Source organism: Panonychus citri, unplaced genomic scaffold, assembly GCF_014898815.1.
Source record: "Panonychus citri isolate SS breed McGregor unplaced genomic scaffold, ASM1489881v1 Contig00072, whole genome shotgun sequence".
In the NCBI taxonomy this organism is placed as follows: Eukaryota; Metazoa; Arthropoda; class Arachnida; order Trombidiformes; family Tetranychidae; genus Panonychus; species Panonychus citri.
Window position 1 is genome coordinate 559231 of NW_026515477.1, and position 21312 is coordinate 580542.

A 21312-nucleotide genomic window follows, 5' to 3' on the forward strand; every position below is an offset into this window, starting at 1 on the left:
ATTTCGAGTTGAAAAAAAGGTTTATAAATACATGAATGGTTATTAAATATTATATAATAATAATAATGAGAAGCTTATCTTCATCATCCTTTTCATCATCATCTTCATCTCTTATAATCGGGAAATGAAACTGAGCAAAAAAAAATTAGATAAATGAAACTGGTTTCATGAATCAAGATGAAAACAAGAATCAACATGATGATGAAGATAAAGATAAAGATGAAGATAAGGATGAAGATGAAGATGAAGATGAAGATGAAGATGAAGATGATAGTAGGAACAGGACATGTTGAGGTGAAGGTAAACTGATCTTCATCTTGAGACAGTAACATACATTAAATGGCTTAACGAGGTTGACCAAATGAGAATCGATTTGATCATTTTGTTTATATTGTTAAAAATCAATTCAATTCAATGTTAATATGGTCGCAGTGAACTTTAATTGTCCTCTAATTGTGACAAAAAATCTGCAACACTATTGATTTACAATTAAGATGAACAAACAACCAATTGATTTCGAAACAAACTGATAAAGTTTTGTTTCTATCTCTTTTTTTTTGAGATTATATTTTCGTTACTGATCAAATGTAGTTAACAATTAATCTGATTGTTATAATTAGTTTTTTTTTCTCCAAACATTTTCTTGTCACTGTTCATCAGACTGTACAATTTAAAATTCATAATCATTAACTAATCACAATCAGTGATAAAATATTGAGAAAAAAACAAGTTAAATATTAATTTAAATTGTAAACATTAACTATTTGATTAGTTAATTTTATGTCTAATTGATTGTGTTTGTATTTATGTTTACACCAAATGTTTTCATTACAATTGAAATTAATTGTTTATGAGTAACAAAAGAGGAAGAAATTAAATTGTAATTTACTTTCGTTGTTAATTGTAGTTGATTGTTACTGTCTACCTCTCTCTCTCTTTCCTTGTTACTCTTATTAATTGTTGGTATTATCCTTTTAATTGTATCCCAATTAACAATCCAAGGTTAATTTTATCTGTAATCACAAGATAACAATCAAGTAACAATTAGTTAAATGGTTAAAAATACGATTAATGTTGATATTACATTGAACTTCAGTCCGGATGGTTAAGCAATTTAAAAGGCGATATAAAAATTGGTTAACTAATCACAATCAACTGATCAATGATAAATTGATTGTTGTCATAGTTATTATTAAAAACTAATTAAAGTCCAGTTGATTTCGGGCTAAATAATAAGCTAATTTGTTTCCATTAGCATGTAATTATTAATAAACAAAAATCAAATAAACAAATTCAGGGTTAATGATCTAATTAATTGTTAACAATTAAAAGTTTATCATTAAATTGTTACTTTTAAACGTAATAAAACAATTAACTACCATAAAAGTAACAGGTAATTGAAGAGCAATTTAATAAAATAATAATAATCCAAAGCTTAAACAATTAATCAATTTCTCATCAACTTGAATTATGGTGTTACAATTAACAGAAATTAATAATATTATTTAGTAATTTGTTCACAGAAATCAGTCAATAAATTAATTACCGATCCTTAATGAAGGCTGATTCCCTTTAATTCAGATTAAAAGTAATTTTCATCAATACGGATTACAATTAATCGATCAACAGTTAATTCAATTGATTAGAGGTTATTCAAAATTCCGAGTGAATTTTTGCTAATCTGATTAGAAAAGATGAAATTAATATTATTGTGAGAGTTTTAAATGAGTTGAGATCAAAATAGTTACACTAATTGTTGGTGGTCCGAACATGAAGCTCATTTAATTTGATTAAATTACAATTCGATTAATTGTTAAAACTGTGATCATGTTGAGAAAACTTTTTTTCATCAATCAGAATTAGTTCATTTCTCCGACACCAGATGTCACTAGTGATCGGATTCGAGTTCGATTTTACAAACGATTCTGATTGGTCGATTTCTCTCTTGTCACGTGACTTTTTTTCAGGTCAATTTGAATTTTTTGCTTTCGCTCAACTCAAACGGCTTTTGATCTTAGAAATAGACTTTAGTGTTTGTCTACCTGTTCATCTTTACCTGAGTCTTTTTTTCAATCTTTTTGTTTGTCAACATTTTTTTTTTGGCGCTTTTCATATTAACCAAATTGTGATTAATTTACTCTGGTTTCTATTGTGTGTGTGTTTTGTTTTGTCACCAATCAAAGTGAACAATTAATTCTTGGACTAATCAATAAAAAGTGAAGTGTGAAAATTCAATGGATTAAAAAACTGACCAATTCTGATGATCTTTGTCCACCTCAACACACATGTAAGTAGTTGGTCATTTTTCACCATTTTGAATTTTTGTTTTCTCGCAAATTTAAACATCGAGGTTGTCAAATTGTTGGTGATTAATAGTAATTTTGTTTACGTTTATTGTTTAAACTTTGATTGATAGAATTACAATTTTCAAATTTATTTAATTTAAACTGTTGTTGCTCCTATGGAGTCAATTGATAGTGATGATGAGGTTGTTGTTGGTTGGGGTGATGGTGGTGGTGGTGGTCGAGGAGTTAATCTGTTGATTGATTGTTGAATTTCACTTAACATGTAGATGATTGTGTCTAATTTACCATCTAAAGGTGGAGGTGGTGGAGGTGGGAAACCGAAAGGTGGTCGAGGTCCTCGGTGGGGTGGTGGTGGTGGTGGTCCACCCATTGGAGGTGGTGGAGGTGGTGGCGGGAAAACATTTGAACCCATTTCTTCAGGATTAAATTGTTCAAATTGTGAGACAACAATCGAGGTGAAACCAATAAGAATCAAAGTAAAAACAAACAAAGTTTTCATCTTGATTTAAATAGCTCGAGAAACACAAAGAGAGAGAGAGAGAAACAATTAACTAATAACGATCAAGTTGGACAAATGATTGTAATTTAATTTGATTTGATTGATTTACCCAAAGGGTTTTGTTTATATACACAAATCTAAACCACTGATTGAATTAATTAGATTTTAATCAATTGTAAAAGTATCGAGTACAAAACATTAATCAATTGATTATAAGACAAAAATCTGTCTACTCATTGGGTAACAATTGGAAAATTAAATCATAGAAATGATTTAATTGTTACCCAAACAATAATCCATGAAATTAATTGAACTTGAAAATTGATAATCAAAGTCAAAACCATAAAAACAATTATTTAGATACAATTAATCAATTAATTGTACAGAAAAAAAAGAAAAAAAGAAAAAAAAAGTTTTCTTCTTCAATGAAAAGTTAACCATCACAATACAAATACAATTAAATAATTGTAAACAAAAACATCAATTGATTTATCAATTAACCCGAATGAAAGTTATCCCTAATTTTGATTAACTTGTATCATGACCTGTGGTCAACAATTGAATGGAAACATTTTGTAGTGTATAATTTTGCCGTAGGCATGATAATAATAGTAGCCCAACGCAAAGGTAACCATAATTTCAGCCCACCTTTGGGCCATGATAAAGATGAGGAAGATGATGAAGATAATGATAGAGGATAAAGGTAAAAGTCTATGATAACCTTTGTTCAATTTTCTAAAATAACTTTATTACTCTATCGTCTTTTTTTTTATTGTGTAGAATAAAAAAAAAAGAATAGAAAAGCTCTAAGTTCTAGTTAAAAAGAGAAAGAGAAAACCATAAGAAATAAGAGATGAGCCAAAGTCCTAAAACGTGATCTTTCAAGAATTGGCCTTAGAACTTTTGAAGGAAAAAGGGGAAAAACAGGTAGTGAGAAGATGGAGAAGGGGAAAAAGCCACCGGGGTAACGGTCATTTAAAACTTTCGCTCTTTTCTCTTGTTACCAAAATTCAATATTTTTAACATTTTACGCTTTTTATCATTTCCTTCATAATACATAATATTATTATCGTTTCTCTTGCAACAGGTAAACATTTTAGGTCAATACATTAATATGTGTGTATCTTAACTTCGGGCTTGGTGTTTGATTATGCAATTTAAATACTCGCACACACATACACACACCTTATACTAACTTGTAACCTAATCCTATTCCCTAAATTATCAAAGTTTGCTAAATCATTGTAATCAACATAATCGTCGTTTTGTAATTTGTTTTGTTGTATATTAATCGTTGTTTACTTAATTCACATTTTCCGGTTTACTCTCATATTATGAATATGATTGTGATTAAAAGTCTTAAAGCAACTTAGCTTTGTTTTCTTGTTCTTTTGCTGGAAATTATGATTTAAACATCTACACACTCTCAGGTTAAGGTTCACTTGTTATTGTTATTATTGCCATTGAATGTTTACCATTGTTAGTTTCTTGTTTTTGCTTATTATGTTTTGGCATGTTTATGATGAGAAGATGATGATGAGGGAACAGGAGGAGGTGGAAAGATGAAGAAAAGAGATGAGGAGGAGGAAGAGAAGCCATTTTTTTTATTCTTTCTCTCTGCTAATTGTTATTTTCTCTCTCTTTTTATCCAACGTTTTAATCTTATCTACGCTTATAACTAGTGGACTTTGGATAACTACTTTTACCTTTAGCAGTTTAATTTAAATGCAATTGACTCTCTCTCTCTCTCTCTCTCTCTCTCTCTCTCTCTCTCTCTCTCTCTCTCTCTCTCTCTCTCTCTAAGAATGATAATCAATTTTACCTACAATTTGTCATTCAACTTGGCGAAAGTAAAAAAAAAAGTGTAATAACAATCAACAACAATCAGTATATCGGCCAATTAAATTGTTTTCAAGGAGCAACAATAAAGACAATAACAATTGAAGTATTAAGATGTTATAATGAGCCATCTTTCCTGATGGTTTTACCTTAATTCAACTGTACCCAAGTAGCTGTTAGTTTTTTTTGAGCTTCAGAGACTTTTTTCCTTGCAGTTGATGTGCTAAAGAGTCTAGGCCCTCCAGGAGTGGGGTGGGATTGACAAGGGGCTGTGTGTGTGCGTGAGAGAGAGAGAGTGAGGTTCGTTCACAAGGTTCACGCAAGATTAACAGAGCGTCTTGAGCTTCTGCTGTTAAGGGTAACCTTTTACCAGGGCTTAACATTTGTCTTCCCTGTTTGTTGTTGTTGTTGCTTTTTGCCCTCTCATCTTAACATTTGGCATTAATGCAGTGAAATGTACTTCCGGTGAATAGGATGAGGGGAAGTGATGCTGTTTGAGATGAAGATAAAATGATCAACATCTCCTTGGATGTGTAAAAATAAAGATGATGCTCATCTTAAATTGTATATGGAATCCGAATGTTTTAGAACCGGAAAGAATAAGAATATTGTTATTATATTTTATTTTAATATGTTAGAAAAAAAATATCATTCGAATGACCGGAAGTAGATTTACATTAAATTCGAAAACTTTTTCTGCCAAATATTTACTCTCAATGGATTATCATATTAGAGAAAAATGTTTGGTACTTGAACAATTTAAAAAATTCGTGGATTAAATTTTTGATTTTTCTTCTAATTGTTAATCAGCATGATTTTAGTTTTTTTTTTCTTAATCTGTGATTAGTTGATTAAATTGTGATTGAATGTTTTTCACTTATCATTGTTACAAATTGTTGATTAACAGAAAATTATTATAACGAAACAATTAACTCGTTGATTGAATGATTAACCTCAAACCAATTAACTACAACAGAAAAGTTTATATCTGACTAAAATTTGTATGGTTTTCAATAATTGATTAATTGCCGATGATTGATTGACAGATTTAGATGGAGGAGGGAATAAGATATTTGAATTTTGTGAGGTCTATTTCGTGTTGATTATTCATACATAAAATAAGAAGATGTAGTTAGATGACCATCATCATCTTCTTGATGATAATGATGACCGGAAATGTCGTGAGTTCCTTAATGATAAGTTCCAGTGAACAAAGTTAGGAGAAGATGGATCGTCTTCTGATCCATATTGACCTTAAAGTCGTGGCGATTCACATGAAGAGAGAAAGCAAAACAAAATTCATTCATTAAATTTGATTCTCTTTTCCATTCCAACAATTTACTAATTACAGGTTAACAAGTCGCGTGTATTGAATCAGAAAACTTTTACAACCATTAAACGAGCATCATAATTATGAATTACTATGGAAATGATAATCAACAATATCATAGTAGTTGTAATAGTTATGAGAATTCAATTCATTTGTTTACCTGTGGTAAAATTTTTCCATTGATCATGGATTTCAATTAATCGATTGACCGTCAATTGTAATTGTTATTATTTCTCTACGGAAATGTAATCAATGCTTTCGTGTCATATGTTGATTCGTTGGGTTAATTATCCAAACGATTGAAAGTTAATTGATTAAATCTGAATTGAAATGTTTCCAGAATACATGATAAACCGAATCACCATGATCATATATTAAAAGGTGATCGACTGAATTACTCTCGTTGCAATTGTATTATGTCAAAATTAACAATTAATCAACTTTATTATAACGTTAATTGTTGGAATATGTATTAGCAGATGATTGTAACACAATGATACTGTTAATCATGATATTTCATGATAAATGATCATTCAGACAATTTAATTTGTTCGTCATTACATTTTGTTTACTCCTTCAAGTTTATTCACTATAAAGTCTATGGTAAACAATTTACACTCTTTAACTTTAATTGTCTTCTCTGTGATTACTAACAATTATAATTGTAACTCGAAAAATGGTTCTAACCTCGTTGATCGGACTTTTTGCCTTGACCGTTACCGTTTCTGGTAAGTTTGATAGATTGATTTTCTTTTCTTTTGGAATATCGTTTCAAATATATTTCGATCTTTTTTACTTCAGGTAATTTCTTTGGATCACCATTCCCACCGATGCCAAACTTTCCCTCATTTCCCTCTTTCCCTTCGAGCTTTGGATCAGATGATTTCTCTTCTCAATCCGCTTACCCTGGATTCAACTCTTTCCAATCTTCATTTCCTTCATTCGGTGGTTCCAATGGTTTTGGTTCTCAATCTTTTGGTTCCTCTTCCGATGGTTCAGGTAACAATGTTGTCCAAACCATCAAAGTCGAAAAAGATGGACCTGATGGCTCGAAAATAACTGAAACTATCGAAGTCGATGGGCCTAATGGTGGATCATCAGTTAATCGTCAATCCTCATCTTCATCTTCATCCAACTATGGAAGTCCAGTGAATGTTGTTCATTTCCAAGGTGGAAATAAAAAGCCCTCAAGCCAAGGGATCGCTGTTGGTGAACCAAACCCTTCGGCACCAGGAAATCGTGGTTCTAATGGTGGTTTCCCATCATATGATGATTTCTCTAGTTCTTTTAGTAACTTTAACAATGGATTCTTCCCATCATCAACCGGTATTTCTACCGCTGCTACATCATCTTCGGCCTCTAATTTCGTCACCTCTTCATCGACCAAAACAAATCCCGACGGAAGTACAGTTACCGAAACTGTAACTTATGATTCAAATAATCCAAGTAAAGTTACTCGGGTCATCAAAAGAATCGATGCCAATGGTAAGGTAACAATTAAAACTGTTTAAACTACAATTGGTTAATCTATTTGATTAGAAATCGCGATTAATTATCCATAAATGAGAAATAAAAAACACAATTTAATCTAAATCGTGATTATATTTGCGCGAATTGATGTAAATACAATCCATGGGAATTTTGTTTCTTCATTGAATACGAAACTTTTTTTTTCTCTCAAAATTCTTGATGATTCTAAATAATCATCATGTTAAGCATCACCGAACTGAAATGCTCTATCTGTGTGTGGTCAAAGAAGGTAAAAAGTTAATTATTGTTACAATTGACCGAGAATTGAAATTTGAATGCAATTCAATCAAATTAATCAATGATTGACATTAGAAACTTTCAGACCTCATTGCGAATACCTTTAATTATCATTACATAAGATTGACAGGTTTACCTGTAACTAAGATAGAGATATATTCAAAATTATATAGGATGATGAGGATTATCAATCTCATTATCTAGAGATGAAGATAAAGATGAGTGTTAAAAATCATTGATATCGATTTGAATACCTGGTAAGAAGCGACTGCCTCCATCACCACCACCACCTCCTCCTCCTCCTTCTTGATGATAATTCACTTAATCATTTGATATGAATGATAATGATTTCTCAGGAAGATGATGATGATGATGATGATGTTAATCTTACCTTTACCTTAATGGAATAAACAAAAGTTTGACCTTGAAATATGTTAGATGATTATTTTTGTTTCTCCTCCGTTGATTTTAGGGACAATTTTCATAGAGATTTTTGTTTTCTACTGCTCTTTTTTTCCCTAACTTTTTGCCTCCTTAATTACTATCATTAAAATTCGTGATCCATTTGTAAAAAGAAAAGAAAGAAAAAAAAAATAAAACAGAAACAGTAGCAATGGTGGTAAAAGATGAAGATAATGATGATGATGATTGTGACTCTGATAGAAAACTAGAAAACAGGTAAATAAGAAATGATAACAGTGGGTTGATGAATTTTATCTCGGCTCTTTTTTGCTTCAACAACTTTCATCCAACTCTCTCTCTCTCTCTCTCTCTCATCATTATCCTCCTCTGCCTCCCCTAACCTGCTTCAACAGATATTAAAGTTTCGTCAACCTTATTATCATCTTCATCGCTCATCATCAACCTTGTCGCTCTTCCCGTTCCCCACCCTCTCCGTTTTACTTTTTGCTATTTTGTCAGTTACAAAATACACGCAGTTTTTTATACCTGAAATGTTTTGGATGATGGTCACTATTATCTTAATCATTATCACTATTATATAAACTCTGCTCTCTCTCTCTCTCTTTCTATCTCTTGAGAGGAGTTTGACCTTAACTTCCGGTCAGCATCTTCTATCATCATGTAATCAAATCTTATAAAGTAAAAGTCGTAGCTTCCTTTTAACATCATCATCTTTTTCCTCTTTTTTAATGTATCATCTACACATCGGTCATCTTATCATCATCTTTCATCCTCCCTCATCCTCATCCCTTTTTATATAAATAAATGAGGTTGTGAGGCCTTAGCCCAGGCCCTGGACCAAACCTTTTTCGTGTCAAAAATACTTAAATAACGTTATAATGTATAAATATCGTTTATAATAAGTTGACCTGCTATTTGCATTTTAAACTTTCCTCTCAACTATTACAATCTTAACACAGTGAAAAAAAAGGTTACAATTTAGTCTTGATTAAACTACTGCTAAGTTGATAATAATCTGGAACAATTTATATAATTTTAATTGTGATCTAAACTCTAGATCAACCAAAAATAGTGCTACAACAATTAACTTAATCAGGATAAGCAAGCAAAACAAAAAACAACAACTAATCGTCATATTTACAGTCAGAATTAATGAAAAAAATTCAATTTATTATCATAAAACTATTGAATTTTATGTTTACTTGAATGACCATCAATTGATAGTTAATTGTATCACTTTTTATTACTATTAGTTTACCAATAAAATGATTTAATCGATTGAACAATTAACTCAACTGTATTTAAGGTAATATGTAGGTATCATTACCGACTCTTTCTTTGTTGAATGAGATTCAATCAACCTGAAATTGGTCAATTTACTGACCACACAAAGTTGAATCATCATGATAATAGTAACGAAATCATAATAACTGTAATAAGAAGCAATTTATAAATTGTAATGGTCAAAATTTGATTGTTGGTCACTATTTATTTGCTGCTTCCAAGGGGAAAGTTATCAAAGTGTTGATAATAACAAGTTTGATTTAGTTGATTTCATGTTGATCATTGAAAAATATTTGAAAACTAAATTGTTGCTTAATTATCAATCAATTGAATGATTTGATTTTAATAATAATCGCACTTAATTGTTGTAACAGTTTATTTTACATTAATGTTAAATACAAAATTCATTATAATTAAAATCGTAAGTTTAATTTACTATGAGAGTTAATAATGTTTACGGAAAGCAAAAAATTACAATCTTACAAATCTTAATGATTATTAGTTAAAAAGTTAAATTAACTATCATTAAACGTTAATTTAATCACGATTTGTTTTTCTCGCTGTACTTACATTGATCACAATCAACAATTAAATTTAAAATTAATTCAAATTAAAGTAACAACTAATATCTCAATGATACAAATTACGTTGACTTTTACTTTTCCTCCCTGATTATGATTATTATTATTTTCCTACTTGATTGTAATCAGCTAATTAAATGAATAGTCAATGATCATGGATACTAAATGTATTTACCTGGCAACAACATCAACAACAATTAAAAACTTTAATTGTACTGTTTTCCTATTCAACTCGTGGCAAAACTTTCACTACAATTTAGGTTAATCTGTGATTACAATTTAACATTTGATTGAATTGTTATTTTTGTGATACTTTCTTAATTGTTGAATCAATTTTTTTTTGCTCTTACGTTTCCTCCTTTACCTTTATCATACATACAAAACCTTAATTGTGACTTGTAATCATTTAAATAACAATGAAATATATCAAAGGAACTGAGGTTAACCACAATCTCACTCAACCTTAACTTTAATTGTTGTGTTAATCATAATGTTTATTAACCTCACCAACAACAATCATCAACAATCAAACCTTTGTTATTAACTCAGGCATAGATTGTTAATGATTAAAGCAAGAAACAAAATTGCAATGGTTAAGAAATGATAATAATAATTGTTACAATTAGCAAGACATTTCAATTTTAATTTCAACTGCAATTTTCCAAACGCATTTGATTAATTGCAATTCTCAGACTTAAATTGTTAACAGTTAATTGTGTACAATTGTAATTTCAATTTCAATTTCAATCTCAATCTCTTTCAACTGTTCATTTTGTGCTCTCAATTATTTTTTACTTTACAAACAATTTACAATGAAATTCATTGCAATAAACTCATCATCTCTTGATTGTTGATTGTTGATTGTAATTAAAGAATCAGTTCTTGCTGTTATTACTCCCTCATCTCAATTATCATCATTTAGATAATTATCTTTTTTTTGGTCCATCAACATGATCCATCAAAAGACAGTCATCAAAGTAATCAACATCATCATTATCATGAAATAGATTAAGATTTCTGTTGATTACTAATGAGTGAGAAAAGGTTGGTTTTTTAATCACAATTTACAATTTCAACCTACCTTTGATTGTCCAGGTAGATGTTGTTTACAATTAAAACCAGGAAAAACAGGGATAGGAGTTTACCTGTTGAAAATGTTTGATGCTATTTACAATTTAAAAAGTTCATCTAATTTACCTGAAAGTTTCATCTTATATTATCAACAATTAGCTGATATTCAAGGTATTACTTGATTGTCCTCCTCTTCACATAATATAGCAACAATTAAGTAACAATCTAATTACTTGAAAGGATTGTCCTTCTCTTATTGATTATGATGGACAATCAAATTGTTAAGATTTCGTCTTATAAAACCATCATTTACAATTCACATACAACTGATTAGGGTCAATCATTAGATTGAAGTTTCTACTTGAGTAAAAAAAAAAGGATTGACAAAATGTTTCCAAATCATAATAGTTACAACATTTTTCCAGCAATTAACCTTGATTTTGAGTTGAATGTGAGAAAAAGCAATTAAAGCCGTTACCAGGATTATATAATACGAAGATGATTCTCTTAATTGTGATGAAGATTCGGTTGATTGTAAGCAAAATTTCAATGATAATTAAAAGGTAAACAAATAAGAAAAATAATCAAGCGCTGGTCAAGTTTATCAATCATAAAGCAGCAACATAAAAGCCACGCCAAGAAAAAGTTAATCTCATGTTGATTACTGAAAAAAACACACCGAGCCCATGATTATGATTATGATTAAGATGATGATGATGATGTACTCAACTGTCAGCCTATTCATTTCATGTTATAATATCATCTTGATTAGTTAAATTTGTAAATGAATGTGTGATAAGTGATTATGTTGCCAATTGACCGTTTTCATGAAAATTAACTAACAACAATTAAGTAGAAAAGTTTTACATATTAACCATTGCAGATTCATCATCATCTTCATCTGATTTATGTAAATATTAGTAACCCAAGTACCGTGTTATTAGGTCAGATTAGGAGCATCTTCACGATGAGATATTCATCATAATTATCATCTACAATTTACTCATCATCTTGTTCATCATCTTCCTCAATTCAAGTCTAGCCTTGTTTTTTACATCATCTTCATCTTCATCTTCTCATCATCTTCATCTCTTCATTGAGATGCTTTTTTCTGTTGATCTATTTAAATGGTTTACAAGACAAAAATACTTTACTTTTGGTGATGGGAAAGTTTTTCTTGTTGTGGTACCAAAGTTTTGACCCAAGTTGAGGATTAAAAGATTAACTCTAGATTAAGATTAGATTTCATCATCATCATCAGCACATTAAAAGTATCAGCAAGCCCATTGGATAATTTATCTTTACCCTAATCTAATTTTCAATAATTGTTTCCCATTGTCAACTTTAAATTGTAATCACTTTTGTTTGATTTGATTAAATATCGGTGACAATTTTCAATTAACTTTGTTCGTGACATTTACCAATCAATTAACCAATTTAGCTATTAGATTATCACATTGATTGACTAGCTTTAATTAGCTAATAATTGGGTAGCAGTTTAATTAATGTTTATTGTTTCAAGTTAATTGCTTCAATTAAGTTTAATGTTTCAATTACTTGTACATAATCAATGATAAAAATCAACAGGTTGTTGTTTGTTTCAGATTTCATTGATTTGTGAATGATTTTGTTACCTGTTCAAACAAATTCATTGCCTTTTTCTCATCATCATCTCACCCTGTCATCCTTATCATCTTATCATCTTATCATCTTCCCATTGCTCTTGTTACCCAGAAAATGTAACAAGTTTACCTTTAGATTAACAGGTAAAACTAATAAGAGAAGAATAAAAAAGTTTTCTTTTCCAGTATTCGAATTTTTTTCTTCCCATTTTTGTTGATTGTAAATACACTTAATGACGATTGTAATTGTTGTGTTCAAATTGTTAAACTTCAATTGATAACAATCAACTTAATCTTTCAATTCTTAGCAATGTTACTTTTCAATATATTACATATTGATTGTTGTGATTTCTTTTCATCCCTATTGAAACAATTTACAAGTACAACAACAATAACAATTAAAGGTAAGGGATGAAGAGGTGGAAAGTGGGTGTTGGAGTTGATTGTGAAGATAGTAACAATTTACTAATCATGTATTGATGGTGATAATCAAATCTTTGATCATATTATAATGATAATAAGTAGTTGACGGGATTATATAACTTTCACTTGATCAACAATCAGCTGTTATTATTTTATCAATTTTTGTTTATTAATGAGAAATTATTTCCGTCATTATCATCATTATAACAATTGTCTTGGTCATTTTCGTGATTGTTACAATAACGACAATTAAAGTTTATTGTTCATTTGATATTCATGATTGGTGATGATGTTTATCTGTTTTCTTTATTGATTGATTGGTAATAATAATCAAATTAATTGTCATTAATGTTAACAAGATATGCAAATTAATTCCATCTAATATTTTATAACAATCAACATGAGATTATTACTATTATCTAATTAGTGATTTGTTATTTTGTTGATAATACTTTTATATATATATAAGTTATTATGATGATAACAAGGATTAAATTGTATCCTGATTGTTGATAAGTTAATTGTTCAATCATGAAGCAGTCTAAGAGATACACTTTTCATATTATCATAACAATTAAGGTTAATCGAGAATCAAAATATTTTGATTGTTGTTGTTGTGAAAATGTCATTGGTTTTTTTACCAAAAAAGTGGTGAAAATTTTGGGATTAACAATGAGATTTAAAGTAATACAAGAACCCGTGGGTCCCTTAATCTTTTGTTAATCCAATATCTCTGGGACTCTTATCCTTTTGTCATCATAATCATCCTTTGTATTTCTGCCCTAAGGCGATAAGAAAAAGTTTCATCTCTTCTTAACCTTTTATCTTCTTATTTTTTTTCTTCATCTTCTCTCCTACTCATTGAAAGACTTTTTTTTTCCAAGGTACATCACCATTGTCATCCTCATCTTTTACCTGTGAAAAAAATGTCATTTCAAGAGTGTAAATATTTCATCTTCATTCATTGTTGTAATGGTTGGTCACCTTTTCTCAATCAACTGACCAAAACAATTCATATTGACACTTTAATTACTTTCATCTTCTCAAGTGAATATGTAATATGATTTTTTTAAGGAAAAAAAAACTCATTGAGATTCATTTTCATGGGTTACAAGTTCCAACTGATTCAGTAACTTCCCATGTGAAACTTATCTGTTCAATGATTTAATTAACTATTATCATCTCCATCGTCCATTGTCTTAATCATGGTGATTCACTCAACAATCAAGTCTATTGAGAAAAAAAAGAAAAGTATAATTTATGAATAATCAGTGTGAGTTTGATTGTTAATATTTACTATTGTTTAACTTGCTCATGTTATGGTTGGTTGTTGATTCTGAATAATAAGATTGATTGTCTAAGTTAATTAGTGGAAACTAATTTAAGGTTATTAACACCAACAAAGTGACAACAATTAACCTTCCCTGTTTATTATTATTATTATTACAATTTACTATTTTGTTCAACCTTTTCATTTATATTTCATCATCTCTTTTAATTTGTTACCTTAATTGTCCTCAACTTTAATTGTTGATATCTTTGTTGTTTCTTATTTCATAGGATTAATTGTTCATCAATGAAATGGATTATCTAACTCAATCAATTGGTAATCTTCAAGGTGATCTGGAGATTGGTTTTCAATCACAAAAAACGATCACAATTAACAGAGAATCAAATTCAACTCCTTTACATCCTAATCTAATTAATGGTAAGTACAATCCTAATAACTAATCAACTCAACAATCAATTGAATCAATCAAAGTTGATGCTTTCTATTTCCATACAACAATTTATATTATTACACAAATTGTTAACCTCAAATGATCAATTGTTGATTATTTCCTGTTGATTTATTAATTTGATTTCTAACTGTTAATTTTATAATCATCATCATGTTTCAATAATGTTTCAACATTTAATCAACGTGTTCCCATCAACAATTTAACAACAATATTTTAAATTGTTGTATCATAAGAATCAGCTTGATAATTGAATGTGAATTATTATTTAATATGAAATAATAAAAAAATCAGGAAATTCAATTGTAATTAAGAGTAACAATAAACTCTGTGAGAGCGATGATCATTTTTTTATTATAATTTAAGGCTAATTTAATTGTTACCTGCTGATCACAATTAGATAATAATAATAATGTTACTCTGATTATCATTAGTTAAACAAATATCTTAATCAGGTTGACCATCATTTGTGGTCATCATCAACTTAATCATGATTCTCATTAATCAATATCTTTTCATCAACCTGGTTGGTAAACAATTAGATTGGTTTCTCACTGTGATTAACTAAATCAAATGATTAAACAATAAATATCAAATGATAAAAGTCAAGACAATTAAGTAAATCAGTTAATTATACTTTTACTTGATTCTCAATGAATTATTAGAAATCAGTATAGAATCAGAATGATTAACATTTCAATTGAACAATTAAACTTTTTATCTGTTTGATTAATTGTATTTAAATAGCAGGTTAAAGTTAATTTAAATAAACTTTGTTTTCTAATTATGATTAAACTAAATTTACAATTAACTTTGTAAACATATCAAATAACCAAAGTTTAATTTAGATCAACAATTTTGATTATCTTTATAACAGATCGTAAGTTAATTATCCTGATGGATTACATTAAATTAGGTAATTTACTTGAAACATAATCAAAACAGAATTAAATTTAATCATAATAAAAAAGGGTTGATTGTTAATCAGATAGAAGGAAACAATTTAATCAGAACAATCAAGAAAAATAATCTATCTGATTATCATTATAATGATTACTATTATTATAACTTACTAATATCTAATACTTTAATGAAGTTGATTAAATTGTTTTGATTTGATTGTTAATCATTATTAAAATATATTGATAAATGATTCAGATTAGCATTTATGTATATTTACATCTTAATCATCATCACTATGATTAACTTGATTAACTGTCAATTTGATTGAATGTGATTGAAGATCTAATTGGTAATCGATATAATCATTTTTAATCAAGAAAATTTGATTCATATTTTGATTGTTGACTCTTTTTAAATTGTTGCTTTCCAATCAATCAAACTTGCAAACAAAGTATTCAATTTAAAGATGATTGTTGATTAAGTTGATTGTGATTTCGTTTGAGTTTTAATTTTAATTTGCAACCGATTGATTGTTTTTCAGGTGATTCTGATGCCGATTCTGGGATTGTCGCCTTAGGACCAGCAAGAATTGGCTCATCTTCATCAACTGACACCGATCCCGATGTCACTTTGGCCTGTAAATATGTCGCTAAATCATTGACATCTTCATCTTCCTCATCCTCATCATCTTCATCATCCAATCGAGATTCAATTGCACCTCCACCCATATCAACACTTTCTTTCAATTCGGATAAAAGAAAACCAATTTTCCAACGAGTTCGATTCGATGATCAACCGAAACCTTCGGTAACCGATTTTACTTTGCGAAAATCATTTCGAGAACTGTTCAATTCACCTACATTAATGGTCAACAATAATGACCAACGATCAAAAGAAGGAACAAAAAGATCAACAAACGATTCAACAATCAGAAATTCAAACAACAATCAACTAATTGTTTCGTCAAGCGATTCAAAGACAACTTCATCAATATCGAATTTGAATAATCATTATTCATCTTCATCACTTTCCAAAGAAACTCATCCTCTAGCTCATCGACGATTAACTGTTCCTTCACCGTTGAACCTTAAATCGTCAACATTATCGACTACAACAATTAACAAGCCAACAACTGAACGATCATGGTCAACACTTCCTCGAAATAATAAAATTAATTCCAATGGTAAATGGACCAATACAATCAATCGAAACAGCTTGAATAATGATATAAATCGCGGGAATAATTTACAAGCACCAACAATAGTAAATGGAAACGGACGAATTGGTGAAAAAATCGATTCCAATGGAACATTGAAAAGATCATTTTTCGATAATAAAAAACCGGATCTCATCGAGTCTCATTCAATAAGCACCAAATTAAACTCATCGTCATTCAAATTACCCGAGTCTTCAATCAATCTATCAACATGTTCATCGTCCAATTTACCTCAAGTACAGTCAACAACAATGTCCAAAAGTCGTAGTTGTGCAACTCTAAGTAACAACAATAAAGGTCAGTTGAAGGAAAATTCAATACAAACCAATGGAAGTTCAAACAATGAGCCGAAAATTACTAAATTGTGTACAATTGATCCTTTGGAATCAACTGATTCAATGGTCTGTGCTTTTGCCTCAGTGGCAAATGTGATCGCTGATGATTGTTCATCAATCGTCAGTGCAAAGGGTTGTGTTGATAAAGCAGTTGCTGCCGCAGTGGCCGCAGTTAATTATGTTACATCATCAAATCAACAAGTTAATTTATCAACAAATTCAACTGTAACAACAACATCATCATCATCATCATCAATCAGAAAATCATCAAATCACTCAACAAGTGTGACAACAAATGGTCATTCTAATGGTCATCCATGTAACCATGATAATCGTCATCTTCACCGTGCTCATCATAATTTTTCTCATCAATTTAATAATAATGATCGCCTTGAGCGATATAATTCAAGTAATATAAAAAACGAAATAGATTCAGATGAAATTGATGAGGAAGATGATAAGCTGGATCATCAATACGAAGCGATATTTCCTTGTGGGAAAACATCAACCTCTAATCAGGCAACTTCTAAATTAACAGTATCATCATCATTAGGAGAAATGGTAACTCAGGTCAGCTCACAATCTAAATCATTATCATCAACATCGCTCTCAAAAAGATCCACACCAACATCATTTTCATCGATCCCTTTGGAGATGATGCTGATTAAATCAAAGGAAAAGGTAACAATCGGTAATAATTCAGTTGAAAGGGAATTAAACCAATCATCAGTTAATTCCAATGAGAGTGAACCATCAAATAATCAACGAAGCATCTCAAGTAAAATGATCAGTAAATTGAACAACAACAACATTGCTCAAGATGAAGATGAAGATGATGATGATGATGATAATCTTCATCCCAATCATCATCATCATCATCAACCACAATCTCATGTTAATAATTATCTCAATGGTGAAAATGTTGACCCGATCTCAACCGGAATCCGTTACAAGTCAATTCTTAAACGTAGTTCAACAAGTTCACCAAATTGGCCTCAACAATCAATCCATTTTACTGAAGAAGAGACCGGGACGAAAAATAGAAATGATGATGGAGATGAAGATGAAGATGGAGATAATGATAATGATGGAAAATCAGAAGAAATAACTGATTGTGATGGAGAAAAATCAAATGAAGAAAATCCTGTTGGTGGAAATAATGAAGAGAGAAAAGTGGATGAGTATGAGGAGGATAAAGTTGTCCAGAAAAACGAAACCGAGCCAATGGCCTTACAGATCAATGGTCCGTGTTCCGTACCAAGTTTATCATCATCTGCATCATCATCACCGAGAGTATCATCCGCATCTTTTACTGCCTCTTCCTTATCCTGCCAACCAATGAACCAACAACAACATCACCAAAGTAAAGTTTCATCTAAAAATTTAATCGCCAATTATTTACCTGCCAATGGATATTTAACTCAATCAAATAGATTGTCATTGATCAATGATCATTCAGAAGCTACTTACCTTCAACCTGATCAAATTTATCCTAATCCTTTACCATCAGCAACACAATCAATCCCAACAATTGAATCATCAACGTCATTAAAACTTGATGGTCAATCTCAAAGATATTCAAATGATGATGATCATCACCATCAACAACAACAACAACAACAATCAACTAATGAAGTTGAATATGCAATTATAACCAAATCATTTGAGAAGAAAAATGTTTCTAATGAATCAACTAATATTAATTTTAATCATAATCAACATCATTATCATTCATCTCAACCTAATGATAATCGTTCAACTTGCCAACAATTTACATCTCAACTCACAGGGGATAATAATAAATTGTTACAATCAACATCATTAACTGCTGGAAACGTTAATCCAATAGTAAAAATGACTCGATTTGCATTAGATGAAACCGATGGAGTTAATTACAACCGTAATAGCAATTTAGCTAAAAGCTCATCGTCAACAGTAATTACACCTTCGGCAGCTTCAAATGGTAATAATAATAAATGGTTAACTAAGCGATTTGGTGGCCTGAGAAAAGCGATATCAAGAGCGTTCAGTAGTGATCGATTACCCAAAGAAAATGGAATCAATTTTAATGATAATCTGACTGCTAATTGCAAGGGATCATCAACATCGTCCGGACTCAGAGGAATTGAATCAACTTCAACCAGGGTTAAAAATTTGAAAATTTCACCCTCCAAATCAACACCAAATCTTAATTGTAGATCACAATTAACTGATTCTTCTTGCCAACGAAATCATTCAAGTGAAGATTTAACTATTGATTTAAAATCGTTTGTGAAAAGTGTTAAAAATCGTATGAGTTTTAGGAGAAAAGATCAAACCAAAGGAAAAAAAGTAACAACAGACAAATTAGATAATTGTAAATCTAAATTGTCAACAATTAATCAGCAAATTGTTAAAAGCGATCACAATACTGATACTAATCAAAGGTTAGTTAAACATTGAACCATTTCAATTGAATTAATGAAAAACTTATCAATGGCTGGATAATACAATTACCCTCAAGCCAATCAAACCTTTTGATAACATTTTCTCAATTATGGTTAATCAATGAGCCATAAAAGTTAATTGTTACAATTTATTAGACTTTTTTTTTGCTACTTAAATTGAAAGTAACAATTAGTTAACAATTGAATTTTGTGCTCATTGATTTAACTTTCAAATGTCATAGTATTTCAATTGAAATCAAACAAATCTAAAAGTGAAAACTTTTGGCTTTATATTGATTAAAATATTAGTTTAATGATCACTAATCATTGATTTGAGTTATAATTAAATTTCATCATGACTTAATCATCATGTATTGAATTAAATTGTCAGTGATTAATATAATTTAATGACAAGATAAACTTACAACAGTTGTATTAATATGATGAAAGTTGATTACGTTGACAATAATTAATAGTAATTGTTAATTATACAAATATTTAGTTCCCATCATCATAATTATGACAATTTAATTTTTTTTTTCATTATCAATCCGATTACGATTGTAAAACTTGATGATTAAACAGTAATTGATAATTAAATCATGGAAACCTTAGCAATTAAGTAGACAATTGAAACCTTAGGGGCAAATTAATCTTAAATATCTTCAACTAATCATCATCATCATTATTATTATCCTTAATTGCTTGGGTTTAATCATAACTATCTGATTGTTAATTATTATAAAAGCAAATATTTACATTATATTGATTGTTAATTGTTCTAATTGTCTACTTTTTACAGTAAAAACAATTGGATTAGTGAATCAAATAATACCAAAGATAATCTTGTCGATGATCAAGAGATTAATCAACTTTGGGGTGAATTAATTGAATTGCGATCTGATGGATCACAAGTAATTGAATTAAATCGATCTCAAAATAAACCGTTCGGCTTTTTCTTGGCAAGAGGAACAGTTAATAATGTTAAAGGTAATGATAAGAATTAATCACTCGACGACAATTAAACTAATCACTTTCCATTTGTTCATTTTTAGGTGTTTTTGTATCTCGTATGAGAGATGAGCAAACCCAAACCATATTAACTGGATTAATTGAGATTGGAGATGAAATAATTGCCATTGATGGATTAGATGTTAAAAGTTATCATAACATGGGTCAAGTTAATCAGCTGATGTCCAACAAAAAACGAGTTGTATTAACAGTGCGACCTTATATCAATCAGCATCACGATTAGTCAAAATCATCATCAATCGATATAATAATAATTCATAATTGTATCACTTTTAACACAATCAATTTATATACATAATTTAATGTTATTAGCAATCAGTCAACCTGCACTTGACCACTAATTTTGTGTAATAATTTTAATCACCATTTGAACAGCTTAATTGTTTTTCAATTCATTTTCATTTTCTGTACTCTAATATTGTAAAAAAATTAAATTCACTACAATTTATCAATTATTATTATTACATAGGATTGTTGCCCAATCAATTTGGATATTTTTTTATCAAAAAAAACCTC

The 21312-nt window shown here is 29.6% G+C and overlaps 2 protein-coding genes across 3 annotated transcripts; both read left to right on the top strand.

Moving 5' to 3' along the window:
• The first annotated feature begins 1842 nt into the window (after window positions 1-1842).
• On the top strand, window positions 1843-21282 carry LOC128386638 (probable serine/threonine-protein kinase DDB_G0282963). Of its 2 annotated transcripts, none has more exons than XM_053345697.1 (5): window positions 1843-2287; window positions 14706-14853; window positions 16329-19764; window positions 20567-20754; window positions 20820-21282. In XM_053345697.1, exons 2-5 carry the CDS (start codon window positions 14727-14729, stop codon window positions 21017-21019), a joined length of 3951 nt encoding a protein of 1316 aa, XP_053201672.1. In that variant the 5' UTR covers window positions 1843-2287; window positions 14706-14726; the 3' UTR covers window positions 21020-21282. The 2 variants fall into 2 exon arrangements, with proteins under 2 accessions (XP_053201672.1, XP_053201671.1); XM_053345696.1 differs by lacking the exon at window positions 1843-2287 and adding an exon at window positions 13735-14418.
• On the top strand, window positions 6547-7567 carry LOC128386644 (uncharacterized). The gene is made up of 2 exons (XM_053345703.1): window positions 6547-6702; window positions 6776-7567. The coding sequence occupies exons 1-2, from the start codon at window positions 6651-6653 to the stop codon at window positions 7483-7485; spliced, it is 762 nt and encodes a 253-aa protein (XP_053201678.1). The 5' UTR covers window positions 6547-6650; the 3' UTR covers window positions 7486-7567.
• Window positions 21283-21312: the final 30 nt, after the last annotated feature.

Bases quoted from the DNA above. Each gene is read 5' to 3' on its own strand.
- LOC128386638 (XM_053345697.1), top strand. From the start codon at position 14,727: ATGGATTATCTAACTCAATCAATTGGTAATCTTCAAGGTGATCTGGAG. The intron at 14,854-16,328 runs GTAAGTACAATC...ATTGTTTTTCAG, and splicing joins ACATCCTAATCTAATTAATG to GTGATTCTGATGCCGATTCT. The intron at 19,765-20,566 runs GTTAGTTAAACA...TACTTTTTACAG, and splicing joins AATACTGATACTAATCAAAG to TAAAAACAATTGGATTAGTG.
- LOC128386644 (XM_053345703.1), top strand. From the start codon at position 6,651: ATGGTTCTAACCTCGTTGATCGGACTTTTTGCCTTGACCGTTACCGTT. The intron at 6,703-6,775 runs GTAAGTTTGATA...TTTTTACTTCAG, and splicing joins CTTGACCGTTACCGTTTCTG to GTAATTTCTTTGGATCACCA.